General features: G+C 41.3%; 1 protein-coding gene across 4 annotated transcripts in view; it reads right to left on the bottom strand.

Annotated features, from left to right (window-relative positions):
- The window catches only part of LOC149444794 (triple functional domain protein), a 455,657-nt gene that overhangs the window by 21,194 nt on the left and 410,188 nt on the right, over positions 1 to 24,275 (bottom strand). For all 4 annotated transcript variants that reach the window (XM_089654527.1, XM_089654524.1, XM_089654525.1 and 1 more), the window contains exons 43-45: positions 22,744 to 22,836; positions 9,119 to 9,169; positions 1,347 to 1,424 (exon numbers count right to left, since the gene is read on the bottom strand). In XM_089654527.1, the coding sequence (XP_089510653.1) occupies positions 1,347 to 1,424; positions 9,119 to 9,169; positions 22,744 to 22,836 (222 nt within the window). The remainder of the gene's footprint in view (positions 1 to 1,346; positions 1,425 to 9,118; positions 9,170 to 22,743; positions 22,837 to 24,275) is intronic.

The following is a 24,275-nucleotide window of genomic DNA, read 5'->3' as shown; positions in this document are numbered from 1 at the left end:
TGTATATCCCCCCTCCCCTGTACTCCATTATAGTGATAGGACATGTTGTATACAGTACTTACTGTCCCCCCGAGTCCCCCGCGGCGGTGGAGAGGGTGGCTCCTCTCAGCAGAGGAGAGCGGACCTCTCCTGCACCTGTCCCCTTGGCGGCGGTGCCGCAGAAGCCGGAAACCAGAGGATATAAACCGGAACTCGGTTTCACAATGAGGCTTGGAGCGCAGGTGCAGTCGCTCCATGCTTCATCTGTGCTCGCTGCTTGCCACAGAGCAGTTTCTCCTCGCATTTGGAGAGCGGCTTTTTCAAGCCCTGCCCTAGAGTCAGGTATTTGGTACTGAAAGGTGTGGCGTCATCATGCCAAAATCAATAGAGCTCTCTAAGGCCCTTAAAAAAAAAAAAGTAATGGATGCCTATGAGTGTGGCAAAGGATTTAAAAATGGCTGCCAAATGTTTTGAAATCAATCATTCCACTAAAAGGAACATAATTTACAAAGTGGTGTAAATTTCAAATATTTGTTAATTTTTCCAGGATTGACTAGGCTCTGCAACCCAAGAGCTGACTATTTGATGCTAAAAGAAGTCCCAAGGAACCCCAAAATTTTTATTGTGGGGTGTTTTGGTAACTCTTGCAACAGTCAGTGTCAAAATGCATGCATCTTCAATCAGAAAGAGATTGCACCAATACAACTTGCATGAGAGGTGTGTCAAGAAAAAGCATTTGCTGTCCAAAAAAAGAACATTAGAGCAAGATCATAGTCTGCCATCAAACATAGGCAAAGGACTAGATGTCCAAGATCTTTTGACGTTTTTATGGAGTCAAGGGAGGCCCCAAAGTTGCACCTAATCTTTTTACATGATTGCAATTCCACCAAAAGTTAGTTTCAGAAATATGTGGATAGATCTTTAAAATGCCAGTGTATTTTGAGGGAAAGTAATACCTTTCCTCAGGACTGTTCCCATTTTGCACTACTATGAAGACAACGTATTCAAGATTTAGATAAACCTAATAAATACTTATTAAGCTCATCAACTATTGATAAATTTACCAAGATGAAGCAAAAAGGAAGAGTAGTTAGATTCCCATTTTGGGGGATTTCCCTTAATTTCTAGTATGAGTGATGGCAGTCACTGAAACTGTGAAGGAAAAATCTGTCCTACAGGGAAACAGGCAAGAATAAAAATAATTTTTAGTAAAATAGGGGAGGATTACAGTCCTCAATTGATGTTGTGTGTTTTCCAAAAATTGTGAGATTCCCTCAACTTCTTCTCACATTGGCAGTGGTAGAGACTCAGACAATAGTAAAAACTTTGCACACCATACATAAAATACAAATCAAGAATAACATTACATCAAACCCTTGCAGTCGTCCAACGTTCATTACATCATTGCACCGTTTTGGAACAATGGACATGACTTCAACAGCTTTCTGTTTGAAAAAAAAGAAAAAAAAGAAAAGAAAACAGAAACACATTAAAATGTTTGGCTGACGTATATTTTTCATGGCATTATTTGTAAAGCTGCAGAAATGTTATGGACAAACGGTTATTTTTATAGCGCATTAAGAAAAGCTTGTGGCCACAAGTGATTTAAAGCAGGATACATACAAACTCTAAGGACCTATTCACACCTATCCATTCTGGTACACTGCAATACTGAATGATAGAGCTGCCAACACACCAGAAGGGACAAAAGAAAAAATTAGACATGTAATTTGTTTTGATGTAGCACACCACAACATACAGTAGTACATTACCCAGTACGTGTGTTATGTGCACATGTGTGATAGTGATGTGTTTGAGAGACAAAGAATGGCACTGCAAATTGCTACCACACCTAACATGCATTAATGTGCAATATTCTAGTATTCCTGTGTCCCAAAAGAGAAGCATAACCAAAAAAGGTTTAGCCATACTTCTCTTAACTTCATGAAATGAGCTGTATTTTTCCCTGGTAATTGGTTGCCATTGACAGATACAGTACCTTCAGTTTCCCTTGTCATAAATGATAAATAGAACAATAGACTCAGGAGTATTTTTCAAAATGCACTGGACATTCAGAAATATTCTAAAAGGTATGTTTCTTGTAACTATGTTTCTTTTCACTCATGTAGTAGAATCAATTGCCATAAAATTAGTTTGGACTAATTCAATGCCATGAAATTCATTCAATACCATTAACTGCCATGAAATTAGTTTGGACTACTTTTGAACTGGAGTGTCAGTTTTTAAGGATCTCAGTCAGGTTTTTTATAACCCTGTAGTTTCTTACAATTGTACTGCTTTTATTACCCTGTCTTTGACCTAAATTCTGGTAAAAAATACAGTAGGTAACAGGCAAATATCCATTAGGCTTTTTTTTCTTTGAGACCATCATTTCACATTTTAGTGTGATGAACATAACAGTGTATGTAGTACTATTTGTATGGGTTTTCCTGCATTTTGTGTATGTATTCTTCAGATTCCTAGACATTTGTTCCTGGCTCTCTCTCTAGTCGAAACAAGTATTGTCTGCTGATTTCGGGCTACCCCTTTAATTTCTTTAGGTGGGTTTCCCATTTTGTGGAAAGCTCCCAAACACTAGCTACCTAGCATTTAGAAGAACTTTAGCTGTTACCAACTGAGAACTACCAACGCCTCATCTCCACCTTTCCAAAATTTGGATTTTTGCTACATATTTACCTGTAAAATCCATTTGTTTGAGTACATCACGGAACACAGAGCAGGCTATACTCATTACTATGTGGGTTATGCACCACCTATAGGTGAATGAACACTGGCAAGATTGATCAAACAGGAAGTCCTCCCCTATATAACCCCTCCTATACAGGAAGTACTTCAGTTTTGTAGCAAGCAATGAAATTCTGAAAAGAGGGGAGGGACCTGTGTCCCGTGACGTACGCAAAGAAATGGATTTTACAGTTAAGTAGAAAAAATCCAATTTTCTTTATCATACATCACAGGACAAAGAGCAAGCAAAAATCATTACCATCTGGGATGTCCCAAAGCAATACATTTAAGGGGAGGGAGACACAAATCCCAGACACAGTTATCAGTCGGAGGACCTATTCTGCTGTCCGCAACACACTGCAGCCAAGGGAAGCATCTTCTGTAGCTCTAACATCTATTTGGTAGGACCTTGTGAATATATGAACCAAAGACCATGTAGCGGCCTTTCAAACCTAAGCCATTGATGCCTGATAGCCCAAGATGCTCCCACAGTCCTTGAAGAATGCGCTCTCACCTGAAAAAGTAGGACATTACCCTTCAAACCATAGGCTTGAATAAATAACTGGCGAATACAATGAAAAATAGTTGACCTGGATGCCGCCTGCCTTTCCTGGGCCCTTCTGGCAGCACAAACCAGGATTCTTGACCTGTGCTGCCAAACTCAAGAACTACAGTCAAGAGTATGCAGTGATCCTTCCCCTGCCGACTGTGGACTAAAAAACGAAAAGGGCAAAACACTGTCCTGATTCAAGCAAAAACAAGAAAGTATTCTAGGCAAGAAAGATGGGTGAGGATGCAACATCACCTCATGATGCAAGACCAAGAATGGCTCCTTACATGAAGTGTACAGCTCTGACACTCTTCTTGTAGAAGTGATATTAACCAAAGAAGACACCTTCTGAGTCAAAGGACTAACAGAGTTTCTTGAATTGGTTTAAAAGATGACTTCTGCTAGGACAGCCAATACTAATTTGAAGTCCCAAGGCCACAAGGGTGACCTGACAGACGGGACCATCCACGGCACACCCTGCACAAAGTATCAATCAAGGAGTGAGAATAATGGATTCTGGAAACAAATGGATAGAGTCTTACTGGGCTAGGCCAGGATACCGCTATTATCAGTGTTACCTCCTCCCGGATCCTGCTCAAGGACGCAGCCATAGTTGAATTGGGGGGGAAGGCATAGATTAGGGAGAACTGGTTCTTAAGGCGTTACTACTGCATCTCCCCTTATTGCCAGTGGGACTTTCGACCTTGACACAACTTGTCTAACTTGTTGTAGAACCTGAAATCCAGTAGAACCATATCCAGAGTTCCCCAATGCTGGCAGGTTACCGAGAACGTCTTGGGATGCAGAGACCCCTCTCATGGTATTAGCCGCTTACGACTGGGGAAAAATCATCTGCCATTTTTCTATACCTAGAATATGTACTGCAGACAGAGATGGCACATTCTGTTCTGCCCCAGATAGAATGTGATTCCTCTTTCCCTGAACCGCACGACTGCTGGTGCTGCCCTAGTGGTTGATATACAGACCGAACCTTGACCACAACCTGTGCAACTGGTTGCTCCAATAATCCAGAACAAGGCGTACTGCCTGCAGCTCCAAGATATTGATGGCCAGTATTATCTTCTGTGGAGACTCAGTCCCCTGAACTAAAGAGAACATCCAAACCAGCCCCCCAAATGGAGAGACTGAAATCGATGGTTCCTATCTTTCATATCCCTAGAAGGAAAATGACCCCTTCTCCAGATCCTAAACAACCACCAACTGAGACTCTGCAATAGCCCGGGGACAATCCAATGATTGGAGCTTCATGATCCAGACAGAAAGAATGTTCTTCGGAAGTGAAACTTTATGTAGGAAACCGCTTTAACATAGATACCATTTCGTCATGTATCGAAGGATACGTTTGCTTCTTATATTCCGCTTTAAACTTGGCGCAGACTGCTCCCTGCACAAAGGAAGGTATTTTGAGACTGACACCCCCCTGATACACCAAATTTGTGAAGAGGATCGTTTCTCTACCTGTCATTTTTATGAACTTGGTGGAAGTTATTCACAAAAATTTGGACTTTCATTTAGTTTGATTTAAGCCACTTGCAGTATGTTTTATGTTTGGTAATTCATGCATATTTACATTTAGCGCTGCACAATTGGTTTATGAATTTGGATGTATGTATACAGCTTATGCATTTAAGTATGCATGTACGTATGCAGTTTATGCAAGTATAAGTATGCAGTTACACATGCAATAATGTAATACAATGCTGCACGAGGCCCACTTTCTAGAAGTGTATTGTTTCGTCAGACAACTGTGTCAAAATTAATTGCACTTGGCCCCATAGCCGAGCACATATGTATCAAACGCAGCCTGAATGCAGCCTCTATGCTTTAGTGCAGTCTAAATGTACGTTCCTGCAGATCAAATGCAAGCTATTCTGGAGCAATAATTATAACCACACTGATACCCATGCAGGGGTGTATTAGAAAACAGTTGTTCAAGCCCCTCGAGATTATGGAGACTATCGCAGTGTATAATCGTGCCCTGTCTGGTCATACAGCTCCTCTACAAGTAGTACTCACACATCATCGTCCAGCCACAGTCTGCTCCATGTCCCTGTTATCTCTCTCACTGATCTTTCAGCCCACATGTGACTTCAACCTTAAGTGAAAATGGCCACCCCTCTACTGCACTAGAGTAGGCTATACAGAGCAGCACCGCAGCCTTTAGTGGCTGGAGGAGAAAACGAACAAGTAACAGAGGAGGTATGGAGGGGGAGGGAAATAGGCAAAATATGTTTTGAAAATTATTCTTGTATGGATTGTTATGTTGGACTTTGCAATATGAAATCAATAAAAATAATATAATTAAAAACAAAACAAAAAAAACAGTAAATGGAAACATAATTGGGACACAAATCACTATTCAAACAAAAATGTTAACAAAAAACAAAAGAAAAAACAGGCAGACTCAATGGATCACTCAGCCTTTTTCTGCCATAATTTTTCTATGTGTACAGCCAATAATTTGCCACTATAATATGTCTATTTTAAACAGTGTGTGTGTGTGTGTGTGTGTGTGTGTGTGTGTGTGTGTGTATGTATGTATATATATATATATATATATATATATATATATATATATATATATGGTTCTATTTTTCATTTGTACTATATTGTACTCTTATTTTGTTTACAATTTTTTTTTCTTCTTGGAGGTCTGGATTTGATCAGTGTAGATCTGATCCACCCCCTAACGCAACTTTGCAGGAGCAGATTACTGATATTAGTCATTTATTGTTGGCTGCAATAGATCACTATAGCAGTGATCTGCTGCTGTATGGAGAGGCTATGACAGCTCTGCTTGAACCTTCCTTCATAGTGAATGTCAGTGTGGAAACCTCACTCATGAAGTTGCCAAACTCACAATGTAAAAACAATACACAAACGCTGTGCATACGTTTACTTTTACAGAGAGTTCCTATGAAGTGATCTTGAAACTATCAGAAGCCTGAATAGAAGAAGCAGAACAGATGATTATTTCAGCTCCTTGGCTTACTGCTGGAAGGTAGTTATCATAGACAGCTCCAACACTTACTCCCGCAAGGACCTGTGGGCATTGTCAATCCCTATAGCCATTTTAAACCGCCTACAGGATCATGATATTGATCATTATTATGATGGACACAAAAGAGAAAAGGGATCAATTTTAATAAGATCTGGTCCACTAGAAAAATTATACAAAATACCAATCATGCAGGACAATTTACATTTTAATTGTTATTAAATGTGTGTCTGCATACTAAAGATAGTTTTGATCATTTGCACATAACTTATAAAGCTATCAGGTATGAGAGACAAATCATTTTACTGTTAACTGGGAGAAGTAAAAATGTGTGATATTGGATGTATAGAAAGAGGTCCAACTGGGATTATTAGGTTAATAAGTCAGTATCTACATTCATACCCCTCACCTACTGTGGAGAATTTTACTCCAATGCCCCTGAGGGTCAGAAACTTAACATAATAAAGCCAGTAGGACAGCTTAACAGCCAGGTCTCTAACACAGTCATAAGGAAGTAATGGATTGCTTTTCCCAGATACTCTTTCACATCTGGTACTGCCTTGCTTAGGGACACCAACAGTTCACTTAACAGTCTACATCTATGACCCAGGGCACGTCTACTTGGTATTGCATCTCAGCCTGACATCTGCATTCCTGTCCATATGAAATAAGATACACAGCAAAGTTAAATGTGCATTACAGTCAGAACCTAACACAGAGATACAGTCATGCGAAAAATAACTACACCCCATGAAAATTGTTGACTTTTTCAACATATTTGAACTGGCAAACCAAAGATCTTCTTTCAAACAGTGCCTACAGATAAAAGTGAGATATGTTAGCAAATGACACATACAATTGTCATGGTTTATGCTTTCTTATCTAAATAAATTAAAATATGCCTACAGATGATTAGATACTGACAAAAGCATTGCTGGGAATGCCCCCCAGTGCACCCTCAGACAACCCCACCCACTCTGTGGGACTCAAGTTTTGTAGCAAGCAATAAGGAGAAATAGCAAACAGAGAGGAGGAACCCGTGCTCAGTACTGTACACCAAGTTATTGAATTTACATGTTGGTCAAAATTACGATTATATTAAAACAGAAGTATGAGAATTTGCTTTTTTAAAAAATCATACTTAAATAGGCGGATGCAGCATCGGTCCGATGCAATATCTGTCCCCTGCTCTAAGTGTGAGAACTCAGTGATCACATGACTGCTGAGTTCTCGCAGCCGCTCTGAGCAGAGAGCAGTGATTTTCAGCTCTGCCCCCCCCCCCACCGGAGTGCTGGGCAGTGGAGGGGAAGGGAGACGGTGGCTCAGGTTCTCAGCAGCATGCTGAGAGGCTGATTTAGGTGCTGCTCCAGACTCTGGAGAGCTTTGGCTGTACTTTTCCTTTAAAATTACAAGAATATAGGATCTGAGGTCACAGACCATGGAATGTCCCCAAACAAGGTAAGGGGTGGGCAACAATATAACAAAGGAAAGCAAACAGGTCCACAGGAAAACAAGGGGAAAGCACCCAAAATACTCAAATTGCAGCTTGAAACAACTCCCATCAGCAGATGCCTGGAGGTCCACTTGGTAAAATTTTGAGAGGGTACGAACAAAAGACCAGGTGGCAGTTTTGCAGACTTGCAAAATGAATGCTTGATGCTGAAAGACCCAAAAAAACACCAACAGACCTGGTGGGGTGGGCCCTGACAGGGAACCCATTCCTGGAGGGCATAAGCCCTGGAAATGAGCTACCAGAGCCACATAGCCATAGTAGAAAAAGACGTGGGATAAACCTTCTTGGAATTTACTACAAGAAGTCCATCCATGAATTTCCTTGCTACTGAATATTCCATGATCAACTGTTAGTGGTATTATAACAAAGTGGAAGCAACTGGGAACAACAGCAACTCCGCCATGAAGTGGTAGGCCACGTAAAATGACAAAGCGGAGGTCAGCATATTCTGAAGCGTACAGTGCGCAAAAGTCACCAACTGTCTGCAGAGTCAGCAGCTAAAGACCTCCAAAGTTTGTGTGGTCTTCAGATTAGCATAACAATAGTGAGTGGAGAGCTTCATGGAATAGGTTTCCATGGCCATGCAGCTAAGTCCAACCCTTATATCACCAAGTGCAAAGAGTCAGATGCAGTGGTGCAAAGCATATCGCCACTGGACTCTAGAGCAGTGGAGACTAGTTCTCTGGAGTGATGAATCACACTTCTCTGTCTGGCAATCCACTGGACATGTCTGGGTTTGGCGGTTGCCAGGAGAACGGTACTTGCCTGACTGCATTGTGCCAAGTGTAGTTTGGTGGAGGGGGGATTATGATGTGGGGTTGTGGTCTGGCATGGCCCCTCACAAGCCTACAGGATCTTTTTAGTGAGACTGTGAGCGTTGTCCTATCAGAGACTCGTTATCAGATGTTAATTCAGGTCTAAAGATCCCACCACTTTTGTCTATACACCAGTGAATTATGATCATCATTCTATCTTCTATATCTAATGTTACATTTGGCAATATTATACTTTTTCCACAGTACCATTACATCTATTGATCTATGCATTTTTTTAAAATAAATTATTGTAAAGGCACAGTTTCCTTGTGTTTTTGTTCAAGCATATAACCTTTATCTGTAGGCCATGTATGAATGAGAATCTAACGTCAACAATTTCCATTGGGGGTGCTCACTTTTTTTCCTCTGACTGTAGATGCAGGCTGTTATGCATGAAATGACAAAAGTATAAAATAGTATGCATTTAAAGAAATTAGTTGTGTTTAAACTCATCACAACTACATTAAAGAAAAATTAAATAAGGAAAATGTAAATACCTCCAATTCTGCAACATCAACACAAGCTTTTCTGGAATATTTTAGGAATTCCTGCAAAAGGAAATTAAATATCAAACACAGAACTACAGATTGATAAGTATTGTTTTTGTATTTAGTTTATTACAAGACAGTATGTAAATGGAAGGTAACAATGAAGATTTGTGGCTCATACTTTCATTCACAAACCCACAGGCTGTTATAAAGTCTTACTGAACTCAGAGTATATAAAGAAATATTTTGTGTCCAGCCATTTTTTAAAAAATATATTTTATTACATTTTAGAGTAGAAACGTACAGAAAACATCACGTCATGAGATACAAGATACAAACTGTTAGCTTCCTGATAGGCTGCTTATACAAATGAAGTTGTGTTAACCAACTGATATAGTTAAGAGAAGAATGAAAAAAAAAAAATGTAGTCTTAGTGACAATTGCTCTGGAAGCATGGATGGAGAATCAAAAAGTTTATAGAAGGAGACACTCGAGCCCTCCACAGAAAAGGAGGGGAGGATGATGTGTCCTCTCCGAATGAGTTACTAAACAATTGGATGTTCAATTGAGAATTGTACAGTTAATATATTTAATCTAAGGGTTAATAGGTGAAAACTGAAAAGAAAAGAACGTATAGAAGGCGGGAGTAAAGAAGGAATGGAGAGGAAGGGAAGATCATAGCACAAGCAGGGAAGAGAGGATATGGTATAAGTGAAGGTTGCCCCTGGTATAGGTGGAGGAGGACTAAAAGATGAGTGTGGCAGCTAGTGAGACATCAGGTTTGATGGACAGACCTCATGAAGTTATATTCCAGTCTTATCAGCATAGATGTTATTGATGCTTTATTTCTTTGATGCATAATCTTGAATTGTGTCTCTCTCCAGGTTTCGGCAGTGGCTATAGAGCAGATTTTGTTATAATCTTGTAGGATAGTGTCAGAGATGTCCGCTGTGGGAATATCTTTTCCCCAGGATCGAACAGAGAAAAACTGAAGTGACGTACTTAAACTAGGATTTAAGGGGTGATAGATATCAGAGATCTTGTACTGTTGTTTTTGAAAAAAACGTATCGATTAGAGAAGTTTGGAATTGTTTAGATTTTTGTGGGCAGACCTTGTTGATATATCCTGCAAATTTTTGGGCGTGGAGAAAGTGATGTAAGGGCAGTTGATGAACCTCGACCAAACTTGCAAACAGGATAAGTGTGCCTGAAGGAATGTCATATAATGAGGCCATGCAGGTCAAACCCATGGTTCTCCATTTGTGAAAGGCCTTGTACTGTAAGGAAACTGGGAATATTGGGTTTCCATGGATAGGAAGATAGCTGGAGATGTATGGGGACAGGCCCAATTTTGACCTGATCTCTCTCCATGCAATGATGGTGTCCTGTATTAGGTTTTGTTGGAAAGGTTTAGGAATGTGCCATAATTTACTGTGCAGGAGACCAGTTAGGTTGAAGAGGGTGTACCATGTGAGCTTCAACATCAAAGTTGGTATATCTAGAGGATTGTGAGATCCAATCTAAGCATACACATAGTAAACATGCTAGGTTATACAATCTAATATTAGGAAGGTTAGCTCCCCCCTTGCTCCTCAAGAGATGCAACTTGGTGATAGCGATTCGGGGTCTATTACCTCGCCAAAAAAAGGCAGAAAGGGCCTTGTTTAGGGTTTGAAGGTCTTTATATCGAATTAATAAATGAATTGTTTGAAGGGGGTACAGCAGTCGTGCAAAACTAACCATCTTAAATAGGTGGCATCTCATGAAAAACGAGAGCGGAAGGTCCATTCATGCCTCCAACTCTCTCACAGTTTTCCCAATTAAAGGAATATAGTTTAAGTAGTAAAGGAAGAAGGTGTTTTGCCTATCCTTATACCTATATATTTTATAAAGCCCTTAGCTATCGGAAAGGAAGAAAAGTGTACCCAGGAAGGAGGTGTGGCATTAAAGAGAGGAAGAACTTTTGGAAAAGTTTATTTGTAGGCCAGAGCATTGTCGAAATATAGTAAACATTTCCCATATTGTTTTTATGTCTGATGATGGGTGAGATGTAAATATGAGGCTATCATCCGCGAAAAATGCCAGACAGAGACCATATCTATCTGTTCCCTTATGCAATGTGATGGGGTCAGAAATACGACCTGCTGCTACAATTTTTGCAGATGCGGTGGCATACACAGTGGTAACGAGGTGCATGAAAGAACCTGAGAAGCCAAATCTCCAAAGGACGATATGGAGCCATTGGAAACTTAGGTTGTCTACGGCTGTTTTGGCGTCTAAAGTTACTATCGCCAAGTCTTCGAAGGGATGATTTCTTGTGTGATCCAGCACGGCTAATACCTTCCTGATGTTAGAGGAGGCAGAGTGGCCCTTGGTGAAGACTGCTTTAGCAGGGTGAATGAGCAAAGGTATAATATCTGTGAGACGCCGGGCTACTATTTTGGAAAGAATTTTGGTGTCAATATTTAAAAGGGAAATTGGGCGAAAAGATCCCGGGTCAGTGGAGTCCTTATCTTTTTTGCAATATAGTCTGATATAGGCCTGCTAGCCTGATGGTATGTAAGGTCTGCCTTCCCATATGCCTTGGTAAACAGAGTAATGTTGGGGACAGGATGTCAGCTGTTAACTTATAGAATTCGGGTGTGTAGCCATCTGGATCTTGAGCTTTACCATTAGCTAAAGAGGAGATTGCAGAATTAACCTCTCGGGTAGTTATAGGGTAAACGAGTATTTGTAGGCTTTTCGCTTCTATGTTGGCCAAGTGTAAATTGCGACGAAAACTGGTAATCGTTGAAGAGCCTAAGGTGTCCGGGGCATATAAGGTGGTATAAAATCTTCTAATATTTTATTGATTGCATTAGAAGAAGAGGTGGGGTGGCCTTGGTTGTTTTTAAGGGTTGTGATGCGAGTTGATTTGTGGAGGCCCTAGCACAGTTGAGCTAGTAATTTCCCCTGTTTATTGCCACATTTATAATACTTAGGTCCATGTAGGAATGTTTTATGCACTCTGGTGTTTACAGTCCACAGATCAAACAAATGCTTGGCCTCATGCTAGAGTTTTCTAGTTTTGGGGGGTGTTATTTTAATAATTGGGGATATTTGGGCTTGAGCTAAGCGAAGGCAGCCACTAGCCATTTTAGCATTTTTCATCGCTCATTTTTATAAAGAGAATGATAGGATTCTGCCTTCCCTGTCTACTAAAATAGGTTTGGATCTTTTTTATGGAGGGCATTTGTAGATTCAAATTCTGCCCAAGCCTCTTTAAGAGTATGGTGAATGTCTCTAATGTTGGCTAGATAAGATGGGAATCTCCAGAGCTTGGGGTTGCCCTGGGTCGAGAAGTTTGCCAGTTAAATTGATACTGGGCTATGGTCGGATATGGCTATTTCGTGAATAAGAGGGTTCCTAGTTTGTGGTAGTAGCATCGCATTACAAAACAGGTGATCTAATCTGGCAAGGGTAGAGTGTGGGAGGGTGTAAAAGACGGATTTCTTTTCTGTAGGGTGTGCAAATCGCCATGCGTCTGTAAGGTGTAAAGATTCCGTAAATTGGGAAAGAGGAGTGACACGGTCATGTATAGTTCGTGTAGTAGATACTTTGCCCGTCGACCTGTCTCCCGATATGTTCATTACCAATCTGAAATCTCCCCCAATTAAAATGGGCATGATCTAAAGTGGGTGCAAGTCATCGTGTGAAAAAGGTGTTTGGTAGGAGAGTTAGGGGCATAGGCATTTGTAATCAAAAGAACTTGGAGTGGGGAATTGGAGATGAATTGTTGAACTGCGTGCGTGTGTGATAGTGTGCGTGTTTACAGAGGAGAATCAGGACTCCAGCTTTCCGTTTAACTGAGGATGAACCATAAAATCTGACCTACCCACAACTTGCGCATACGGGGAAAGTTTACTTCAGGTAAGTGGGTTTCCTGTAACAGCGCTGAAGGTGTGAATATGTTTCAGGTGTCGCAACACCTTCATACATTGGGCCGGGAACGTAGCCCTTTAACATTCCAGGAGGTGATTTGCATCATGATTAATGGAGCACAAGGGGAGGAGGAGATGTCTGAGAAATTTGGTAATGGATGTAGCAGACTTGGAAATAAGAAAGTTGATAAGGGGCCTAGTCAAGTAATAGGGACGTGTATATGAAAATCGATATTTCCTAGAGAATAGGTAGGAAAAGTAGCAATTAAAACAGCATAAATGCAATTAACAAACACAAAACAGTAAAAAAAAAAAAAAAAAAAAAAAAGTGACTTCCCTTTTTTCCACGTTACATCTACTCCTTTGACAGCGCAACCATGACATGAGCATCTAATTTAATGGACTTGGAAAACAGCTCATAGCTGAATGCATTGGAGCATGAGTTGTGTTACACTCCAATTGGTGAGCTTGCCATAAATTAAATGCTCACAGTTTACATTGCATGAGAAATGCTGCATAGGTAGTAATAGAACTGTAATAACGTTATATAAAACAGTAATAAGGCAATGAAGTGCAATAAATAAAAGTGTCATAGCTGAATAAAACATCCATAATCAGTCCATATATGTAAAATCAATTTGTAATAAAGATTCTTCCATAATTCATGTGTTTTCTTCTTGTGCTGATATCCCAAACACCATCAAGTAACATAGTGCACATAACATATAGTGCCACCTCAGTGCTCACAGAACTCTCACCTCAGAGCACATGGAAATGCGCTTTATGATATCAAGTAGACAAAAGGATTCTTCACTTTTTCAATCCACAGCCATGTGATCGTAATCAAACACCTTTGAGCTTTCAATAGATTGTCAAACCAGAGCCAGGGATTGGTCCCTTTAAGGGTGATGGAGGTCACACATTACCATCCTTAAAAGGGAACAAATGACACTCCCATGGTGCAGTATGTACTAATTTATTAAGAAGCAGTAATACACTCACATGTAGTAAATTAATAAAATGCCATAAAATCATCAGATACAGGCTTCACTTGTTGTCAGCTGAATTCACTATTCGTGTCTGTCCAGAGCCAAGCCCCTTAAGCGTTACATCACGCCCACGTGACTTCGTCAGACTATAAATTTTTATATTAGTACATACTGCACCATAGGATTCTAAGATTGTTCCTCCTGGAACAATTTTCTAAATAGTCTATTTTCTCAAGTAGATATTGTTGGGTCTGTGTGGTCTGCGGAGTGGTAAGTTGAAACTGATGTACATCATCTTCCACTTCAGATAATCTTTCCTCTGCCACATTAAGTCTCTGAGCCTGTTCTCCTAGCTCTCTCCTCAGCTTATCTATGTCTACTGCTCTGTCAACTGCAGCTGGGACGGTGGGAGACAACAAGGCTGCTACTGCCTGAGCGATGTTATCATAATGGTCCTCACCTCCAGATGCAGGCAATTGAGTGGTTGAGTTGGATCGCGGGGTTGTGCGGTGTCCACCGTCGGCCATGTTTGATCCGACGTGGTAGGAGAGGCTGTTTTGGCAGGTTTTTGTGGAGGAGGACGGGAGCGATGAGAGATCAAGTATCGCTCCATACAGCAGAGCGATGTGGCAGGAACAGGGTGAGCACTAATTTGAAGCAGTCCCCGGGTGTAATAGCTGGTTTTATATGCTGCTCGGTTGGAGCCGCTGTCTCTCCCTGTTCTACATGTGACGCTGGAACCGGAAGTTTAGCCATTTTTAAAGCTATGAAACATGTTTAATGCTGAACTCCAGGCAGATTTAAAATACACAAATTCATTTTATTCAAAGATATACAATTTACGGTATTATTCTAAATGCAAGCAGTGTAAATATCTGAATTTTACTTGATGTCAGCTTCTTGCTGTCTCTGTACAGAGAGAAGAAGCGGCATTACAAAGAGCCAAACATTGTAAAAATAAATAACATGCTAATAGAAGGACAGAACAGAGTAACAAGCGGAATAAAGTTGAAGCAAGTGTAAATGAGCCCTTACAGTGCCGCTAGACACAGCGGTGGAGAGCTTCATGGAATGGGTTTCCATGGCTGAGCAGCTGCATTCAAGCCTTACATCACCAAGTGCAATGCAAACCATTGGATGCAGAGGTGTAAAGCACACTGCCACTGGACTCTAGAGCACTCTCTGGAGTGACGAATCACGCTTCTCTGTCTGGCAATCTGATGGACGTGTTCTGTTTGGCGGTTGCCAGTAGAACGGTAGTTGCCTGACTGCATTTTGCGAAGTGTAAAGTTTGGTGGAAGGGGGATTATTGTGTGGGGTTGCTTTTCAGGGGTTGGGTTTTTTTTTTTAAGCAGATGCACTAGAGGAAAAAAAAAAAAAAAAAAAAAAAAAGGTGGGTGTTGCATATTTTTATTTTACGATACTTGTACAGCTTTTTTTAACCAATTTGGCCTTTCTGGCAATATCTCACGTGTGGTGCAATTGCCGTGTACATATGCATGTAGAACTGATGCAAGCATTTGCCTTTGGGTGTGAGCACAGCAGCAATTTAACATTTAAAAAAAAAATTAGGGGAAAAAAAAAAATTAACACTGTACTTAACTTTTTTTTTTAAATAAACTTTATTGCAATCACAAGGCATGAACAACATCTCTTGTGATAGCATGAGCTGTGACAGGTCCTCTTTGAGTGACCATATCTCTCTACTGGCCCCTAAAGCATCTTACAAAAAAAAACAAAAAAAAAAAAACAGGATCAGTTTGATCTGATGCTTTCACAAGCCAGTAATGAGACTGAAACCGGAAGTAACAATATCCCTGTCACTTCTGGTTTCTGACGTCACTCAGAGAGAAACATAATCCATTACCATGCTCCCTGATCGAACAGGACAGTCCAGTGTCTGTCTGTCTGTCTATATTACATTTACCAAAGGAAAATCATCAGCTGAAAAAATTATACTGGGAACATGCCCAACTGTAGTCATGATCCTAGCACAGTGGTCGGCAAGCCGCGGCTCGCGAGCCACATGCGGCTCTTTACCCACTCTAATGCGGCTCTTCTGTGTGCCGGGCGCCCGCTCCCCTCCCTCCTCTCGGTCGGCCGCTCCCCTGCCTCCTCTCGGTTGGCAGCCCTAAAAGTCCGCGCGGACCTTTTAATCCGGCCCGCGGATGTGGCTGTCAGGATGTGTGTAGGCGGGGCAGCGTGCCGAACGTGAGGGGAGGGGAGCTAGGCTCCTCTCACAGTCCGCCCTGAAGACCCGAACGGCGCGGGAAGACAGCGAGAGGAACGCAAAAGGTAAGTGAATTGACACGGGGGACTTGGCTTACTAGAAGGGGGGGGGGGAATAGTACTGTGGGGGATGAAATACTATATGAGGGATGAATTACTATATGAGGGATGAATTACTATATGGGGGATGAATTACTATATGGGGGATGAAATACTTTATGGGGGATGAAATACTATATGGGGGATGAAATACTTTATGGGGGATGAAATACTATATGGGGGATGAATTACTATGGGGGATGAATTACTATATGAGGGATGAATTACTATATGGGGGATGAAATACTATATGGGGGATGAATTACTATATGAGGGATGAATTACTATATGAGGGATGAATTACTATATGAGGGATGAATTACTATATGAGGGATGAATTACTATATGAGGGATGAATTACTATATGAGGGATGAAATACTATATGGGGGGATGAAATACTATATGAGGGATGAATTACTATATGGGGGGATGAAATTCTATATGAGGGATGAAATACTATATGGGGGGATGAAATACTATATGAGGGATGAAATACTATATGGGGGGATGAAATACTATATGAGGGATGAAATACTATATGGGGGATGAAATACTATATGAGGGATGAAATACTATATGAGGGATGAATTACTATATGAGGGATGAATTACTATATGAGGGATGAAATACTATATGGGGGGATGAAATACTATATGGGGGGATGAAATACTATATGAGGGATGAAATACTATATGAGGGATGAAATACTATATGGAGGATGAAATACTATATGAGGGATGAAATACTATATGAGGGATGAAATACTATACGGGGGATGAAATACTATACGGGGGATGAAATACTATACGGGGGATGAAATACTATACGAGGGATGAAATACTATACGAGGGATGAAATACTATACGGGGGATGAATTGCTATGGGGGATGAATTACTATATGGGGGATGAATTACTATGGGGGATGAATTACTATATGGGGGATGAATTACTATGGGGGATGAATTACTATATGGGGGATGAATTACTATATGGAGGATGAATTACTATATGGGGGATGAATTACTATATGGGGGATGAATTACGATGGGGGATGAATTACTATATGGGGGATGAATTACTATGGGGGATGAATTACACTATGGGGGATGAATTACACTATGGGGGATGAATTACACTATGGGGGATGAATTACTATGGGGGATGAATTACTATATGGGAGATGTATTTTCAGTTTTAAAAATGTGGCTCTCAAAATAAATTTCAATCATGGTTTTGGCGAGATTTGGCTCAGTTGAAAAAAAAGGTTGCCCACCACTGTCCTAGCATAACCAGTTTAACATTAAGCAGTTTATAAATGGTCTAAGGGATGGGAAGTGGTCAAGAAAAACATAAGGTAATTTTGAAATTGATGGCAACAACACGTCTCACAAAAGTTGGGACAGGGCACTGTTTACCATGGTGTAGCATCCCCTCTTCTTTTAACATCACTCTGTAAATGTCTTGGAACTGAGGAGACCAGTTGCTGGATTATTGGTAGAGGAATGTTGTTCTTACCTGATATAGGATTCTAACTGCTCAGCAGTCCCGAGTATTCTAGGTTGTTTTTTTTCGTTTCACGATGCACCAAATATTGTCAATTGGTGAAAGGTCTAGACTGCAGGCAGGCCAGTTAAGCACCCAGATTTTTCTACTACGAAGCCATGCTGTTGTCATAGATGCAGTATGTGGTTTAGCCCTGTCTTGCTGAAATATGCAAGGCCTTCCATGAAAAAGATGTTGTCTGTATGGGAGCAAAGGCTGCTCTAAAATCTAGATATATCTCTCAGCAATGACTGTGCCTTTCCATATGCTCAAGCTGCCCATTCCATACACACTAATGTACCCCAATATCATCAGTGATGCAGGCTTTTGAACTGAATGCTGATAAGCTGGAAGGTCCCTTTCCACTTTAGTACAGAGGATTGTCAAAAAGAATGTCAAATTTCAAAAAACCTCAAAACAGAAAGCAAAATCATTATGTTCTATTTATCTCGCATTCCAGGCTCAACGAATTATAAAAATAAAATGCATTAAAACTGGAAAAAAAAAGTCAAATTTTGATTTGTTTGACCACAGAACAGTTTTCTGCTTTGCAACAGACCATTTTAAAAGAGCTTTGCATGATAGAGCTTTAACTTGCATTTTCAGATGGCATGGCAAATGATGTTCTGTTCACAGAACACGGTTTTTGGAAGTATTCTTGAGTCCATGCAATGATATCCATCATAGAACCATGCCTGTTTTTAATGCAGTGCCATCTGAGGGCCAGAATATCATGGGCATCCAATATTGCGTTTTGGCCTTGTCCCTTGCGCACAGAAATTTCTTCAGGTTCTCAGAATCTTTTGATACTACATACTGTAGATAATGATATATGTAAGGTTTTTGCACATTTACATATTTGAGGAACATTATTCTTAAATTGTTTGACACCTTTTCATAGACTGGTGAACCTCTGTCTATCTTCACTTCTGAGACACTGACTCTTTAAGAGGCCCTTTTTATACCCAATCATGTTACTGTACTGCTGGCAATTAACCTAATTAGTTGCAAAATGTTCTTCAAATTCTTCCTTGGTAACCATGCCCTTTGCCAGCCATTTGTTGCCCTGTCCCAAGTTTTTTGAGACGTGTTGCTGCCATCAATTTAAAAAATACCTTAATTTTTTTCTTAAATTGGTAAATTTTCTATTGTGGATAAAATATGGGTTTATGAGATTTGCAAATCATTGCATTTTATTTTGATGTAGATTTTACACAGGGCCTAAACTTTTTTGGCTATGGGGTTGTACACACCAATCAGCCAAAAGATTATGACGACCCATCTAATATTGAGTAGGTCCCTCGTTTGCCACTAAAACAGCCCCGGCCCTGTAGCAGCATGGATGCCTCTAGATCTTTGAAGGTATCCTGTGGTATCTGACGCCAAGTTGACGGTATTAGACCCTTTAAGCTGTGTACGTTTTGAGGTGGGGCCTCCATGAATCAGACTTGTTTTTTTAGCACATCCCACAAATGCTTGAAGGATTGAGATCTGGCCAAGTCAACACTTCTAACCTGTGTTCCTTAAGCCATTCTTGAATTGTTTTTTCAGTGTGGCAGGGCATGATATCCTACTGAAATAGGCCCTGCCATCACGGAACTTTATTTCCATGAAGAAATGTACTTGGTCAGCAACAAAGTTTAAGTAGATATGTGTCAAAGTAACATCCACTTGAATGGTAGGAGCAAAGTTTCCCAGCAGAACATTGGCTAAAGTATCATACTGCCTCCACTGGCTTGCCTTCTTCTCATACTGCATACCAGGTAAGCAACGAAAACCACTTGTCCAACCACATGGTATAAAAAAACAAAACAACCCCCCCCCCCCCCCCCCCCCGAAAAAAAACAACAACTTGATTTATCAGACCAGACCACCTTCTTCCATTGCTCCATGGTCCAGTTGATGCTCACTTGCCAACTGTAGGTGTTTTTGGCTGTGGAAGCAGGTCAGCAGCTGTGCAGCCCCATACACAACAAATTGTTTCAACACATCAACTTCACGGACAACATGTTTACTTGCTGCCTAGTATGTCCCAACTTCTTTCAGAAGCCATTGTAACAAGATTATCAATGTTCATGTTTTGGCTGATTGGTGCATATACACTCACTGGCTACTTTATTAGGTACACCTTGCTAGTAATGGTTGGGCCCCCTTTTGCCTTTAAAACTGCCTTAATTCTTTGTGGCATAGATTCAACAAGGCGTTGGAAACATTGCTCAGAGATTTTGGTCCATATTGACATGAGTTACTGTTGCCTAACTTCTCGAACCAGTCTGCCCATTCTCCTCTGACCTGGTCTAAATCCGGAAACTGTTGCGGAAAAGTTTGAAAAAACACTTGTTAGGACCAAACTGAGTGCTTCTCCGGACTGAGAGCAGTTAAGCTTAACAGAAGTCTACCTGGGTCCATGCTACTTTTACTGTAAAAAGTTTGCAAAATGATTGCTGTGAAATTAGGAATGGGACTTGGAAAGAATGGGGAGTCTTTAATGGTTTTTTTTCTATAGTCAATTTGGTTGTATACACTATCACGGTTTGTGTACGAAAGATATATTGCAGAATTTGTTAGTATAAAATCAGATGCAGCGCAGTGTCAGGATACTAAAGTCATCAACCTGACACAAAATAACTTAATATGCCATAAGAAGTCACTAACTGAAAAGATGATTTTATACAGCTCAAATACAAATAAGAAGTCTGACCATACACAATTCTGGATTTGTAGCAAATTACACCCTTGTACTGTGGCAATACCAGTAAATGTCACTTCCTTCTTGAATGGTACCCCGTCTGGTAATTTGTAGAGTGTGCAAGACAGTGCTGTGAACCAATCAGTCCCTTTCCAAAAATAACCTAAGCTTATTTATGAGCTAATTGAACAACACAGGAAAGAGGTACCGTATTTTTCGCTCTATAAGACGCACTTTTTTCCCCCCAAAAAAGGGGGGAAAATGTCAGTGCGTCTTATGGAGCGAATATAAAGCGGCCGGTCCGGTATTTCTGCCGCCACCATGTCAGAATACCGGGCCGGCCGCTCAGCTGTTCTGTCCTGCAGGGCCTTACCTGTTCCTCGCTCCAGCGCTGCACAGTCTTCCCGCGCTGGCTTCTGTGACAGCCGGGTGCCCATTGCGCATGTGCTGCGCTTTGTGAATGATCCGGTGTCTTCTGGGACACATGACAGGTCCCAGAAGGCGCCGGGCCATTCACAAAGCGCAGCGCTTCTCGCGCATGCGCAGTGGGCACCCAGCTGTCACAGAAGCCGGCCCGGGAAGAAGAGGGAAGGACAACTCCGCGGAAGTGGGAGCGGGTAGCTGTCAAATTCAGGTACCCGCTCCCCCTCCCTCCCCAAAGGTCAGCAGTCTCTGGTCATTCCCTGCACTGTCTGCAGTCTCTGGTCATTCCCTGCACTGTCTACAGTCTCTGGTCATCCCCTGCACTGTGTCCGCAGTCTCTGGTCATCCCCTGCACTGTGTCCGCAGTCTCTGGTCATCTCCTGCACTGTGTCCGCAGTCTCTGGTCATCTCCTGCACTGTGTCCGCAGTCTCTGGTCATCTCCTGCACTGTGTCCGCAGTCTCTGGTCATCTCCTGCACTTTGTCCGCAGTCTCTGGTCATTCCCTGCACTGTGTCCGCAGTCTCTGGTCATCCCCTGCACTGTGTCCGCAGTCTCTGGTCATCCCCTGCACTGTGTCCGCAGTCTCTGGTCATCTCCTGCACTGTGTCCGCAGTCTGTGGTCATCTCCTGCACTGTGTCCGCAGTCTCTGGTCATCTCCTGCACTGTGTCCGCAGTCTCTGTTCATCCCCTGCACTGTGTCCGCAGTCTCTGGTCATCCCCTGCACTGTGTCCGCAGTCTCTGGTCATTCCCTGCACTGTGTCCGCAGTCTCTGGTCATCCCCTGCACTGTGTCCGCAGTCTCTGGTCATCCCCTGCACTGTGTCCGCAGTCTCTGGTCATCCCCTGCACTGTGTCCGCAGTCTCTGGTCATCTCCTGCACTGTGTCCGCAGTCTCTGGTCATCTCCTGCATTGTGTCCGCAGTCTCTGGTCATCTCCTGCACTGTGTTCGCAGTCTCTGGTCATCTCCTGTACTGTGTCCGCAGTCTCTGGTCATCTCCTGTACTGTGTCCGCAGTCTCTGGTCATCTCCTGTACTGTGTCCGCAGTCTCTGGTCATCCCCTGTACTATGTCTGCAGTCCATTGGTTCAGAATATTTTTTTTTCTTGTTTTTCGCCTCTAAAACCTCGGTGCGTCTTATGGTCAGGTGCGTCTTATGGAGCGAAAAATACGGTATTTGGTTTCCTTTAAACCAGGGTTAGAAGTATTGCTGATGATAGGTGGAATCCTTTTCAAAAGTCTATGAGGTTCCATCAATAATTCCATTCACTGGAAAGCACTGAAAAGAACTGAAAATTGACTAACAGTTGTCCAGGATTGGACAAAAAGGGGGGGGGGGGGTTTGAACTAGTTGGATTCACTAAGAGTTATGCTTTAGAGACTTTATTCTATATTTGTTATACACAAAGGGTTTCCTCTTAAAAGTTTTGTTTGTTCAGCGGTGCTCTCATGAGAAAAAAGGATATAACATTTTGTATTTTAGGCGTATAACCAGCATTGACCTTGATTGCCCATGAAGGAATGGAATGGTTTTGTTCCAGGCAGCCGACACATGATGTAACTTTATTTCTTAATGATCTGAAAAAGCCTTTGTTCTTTGAATAAATGAGAAAGCTTCCAATAACCATTGTGTGTGTATGCGTGCTTTCTACCTGTGTACACAGCCTTTTCTACACATTTCATATAATAGTATACAGCAAACGGATTTTTGACTTTAAGACTATATAGTAAGATGTCTTACCTTTAAAAGTAGCTGGTATCTCATGATTCTTTGCACTGGTTTTATTAGTAAGTCTGAAATTTGAAGATGATGACCCAGACGCTGTTTCAAGCCCTAGTACAGATAAATAAATATACAAATTTAGCATGGCCCCCTTTTTAATACTTTGTTTTATACTGTGTGGCAACGACTGAGCTTTAAAGACAAAAAAAAAAAAATCAAATTAAGGCCACTGTACAAAAGTGTCCTTTATGTCTAAGCCACCACAAACCAACAATTTATTCGCCTTACCATTCACAGCTCTATCCTTTTGCATATTATATCTTTGGTATAAAAGTAAGTGAAAAACACCTTTAAAACATTTATTTCCATTTTCATTAATAAAATAACATTTAAAAAAATATACTTCTGTGTGGGCCCCTTTAACGTGATCTTTTATTTTGCCTATGCGGGGCAAAGTAAAAGGGTCACCCAACTTTCCCTCTCCCCAAGCAGCATGTACTCACCTTTCCTAACTCTTGCACTACTCCCTTTGGCTCTTAGGACCAGGGAAAAAAAGTCAAGTTTCAAGTTCGTTTGGAGCTTACACAAGACTATGGCCTCCTCCAAATACATGTGACATCTCTGGGCCAACCATGACACCCCTAGCTCTGACACACGGGAAAGAGAGGGAGTGAGTTACAAGCTCTCACATACCCTGGCAGCCTAATGGAGCAGCACAAGGAAAGATGGATACAAAAGTACAAGGTGATTACATGATGCTGGGCACACATACAGTGATAAATATGCCTCTATTTTTCCCTTTTTGTTTATCAGCAAAGTGCTGCAGCAAAGATTAAAAAAAAAAAAATTCTGGCAATGTGTGGGAACATAAGAGAGCTGGGCTTCTGCCTCTGTATGAGCCATAGTCCAGCTCTTCTATGTGCTGGCACAGCATTTTTGAACGTTGCCGCAGCACCTGATAAAAATAAAAATTAAAAAAAGGTACATTTATTACGTGTATGCAGCCTGAATGAGTCTTTTTTGAGGCAATTGCACATTCATATTTATTAATTTCCTAATAAGTTTGGCGATTGTGCTGAGATTTTCAACTATCTTTGGGTTTTTTAATAAAATAAGAGGGTTCAATTGGGTTTTAAGAGACTCCTTTCCTCTACCCTGCATAGGCAAAGGAAAGATTAACTTTAAAGTGAGTTTTCAATTGTTAATAAATGTGACAGCAAATGCATTTATCCAGCTCCGGAGGCTGTGACTCCTTAAATGCCAGAGCAGAATCAGTTCCAGAGTAGTGCACATTTGCACAGCACAAAGAACCGTAACGTGATGCACTTTCCTTCTATTACTGCTTTAGGGAGTCAGGCAATCACAGCCTACAACCTTGGATTGAAATGCATTTCAGACAACATTTAATCATTAAGGTTAGTCCCTTCCCTTGTAGGAGCCCATGAACGAAATCGCCTACCACAGTCAAACACATACCGCTACCAGATGTGCCTTAATAAAAGAAACCCTTTACCCTACTGGGAAGTTGTTTTTTGCACTGTTGAAGTACC

This window comes from Staurois parvus, unplaced genomic scaffold, assembly GCF_062004578.1.
Source record: "Staurois parvus isolate SC_StPar_1 unplaced genomic scaffold, SC_StPar_1.0 ptg000772l, whole genome shotgun sequence".
NCBI classification, from domain to species: Eukaryota; Metazoa; Chordata; class Amphibia; order Anura; family Ranidae; genus Staurois; species Staurois parvus.
The sequence above is the reverse complement of the archived record's forward strand: the minus strand, read 5'-3'. Positions and strand labels throughout refer to the sequence as shown.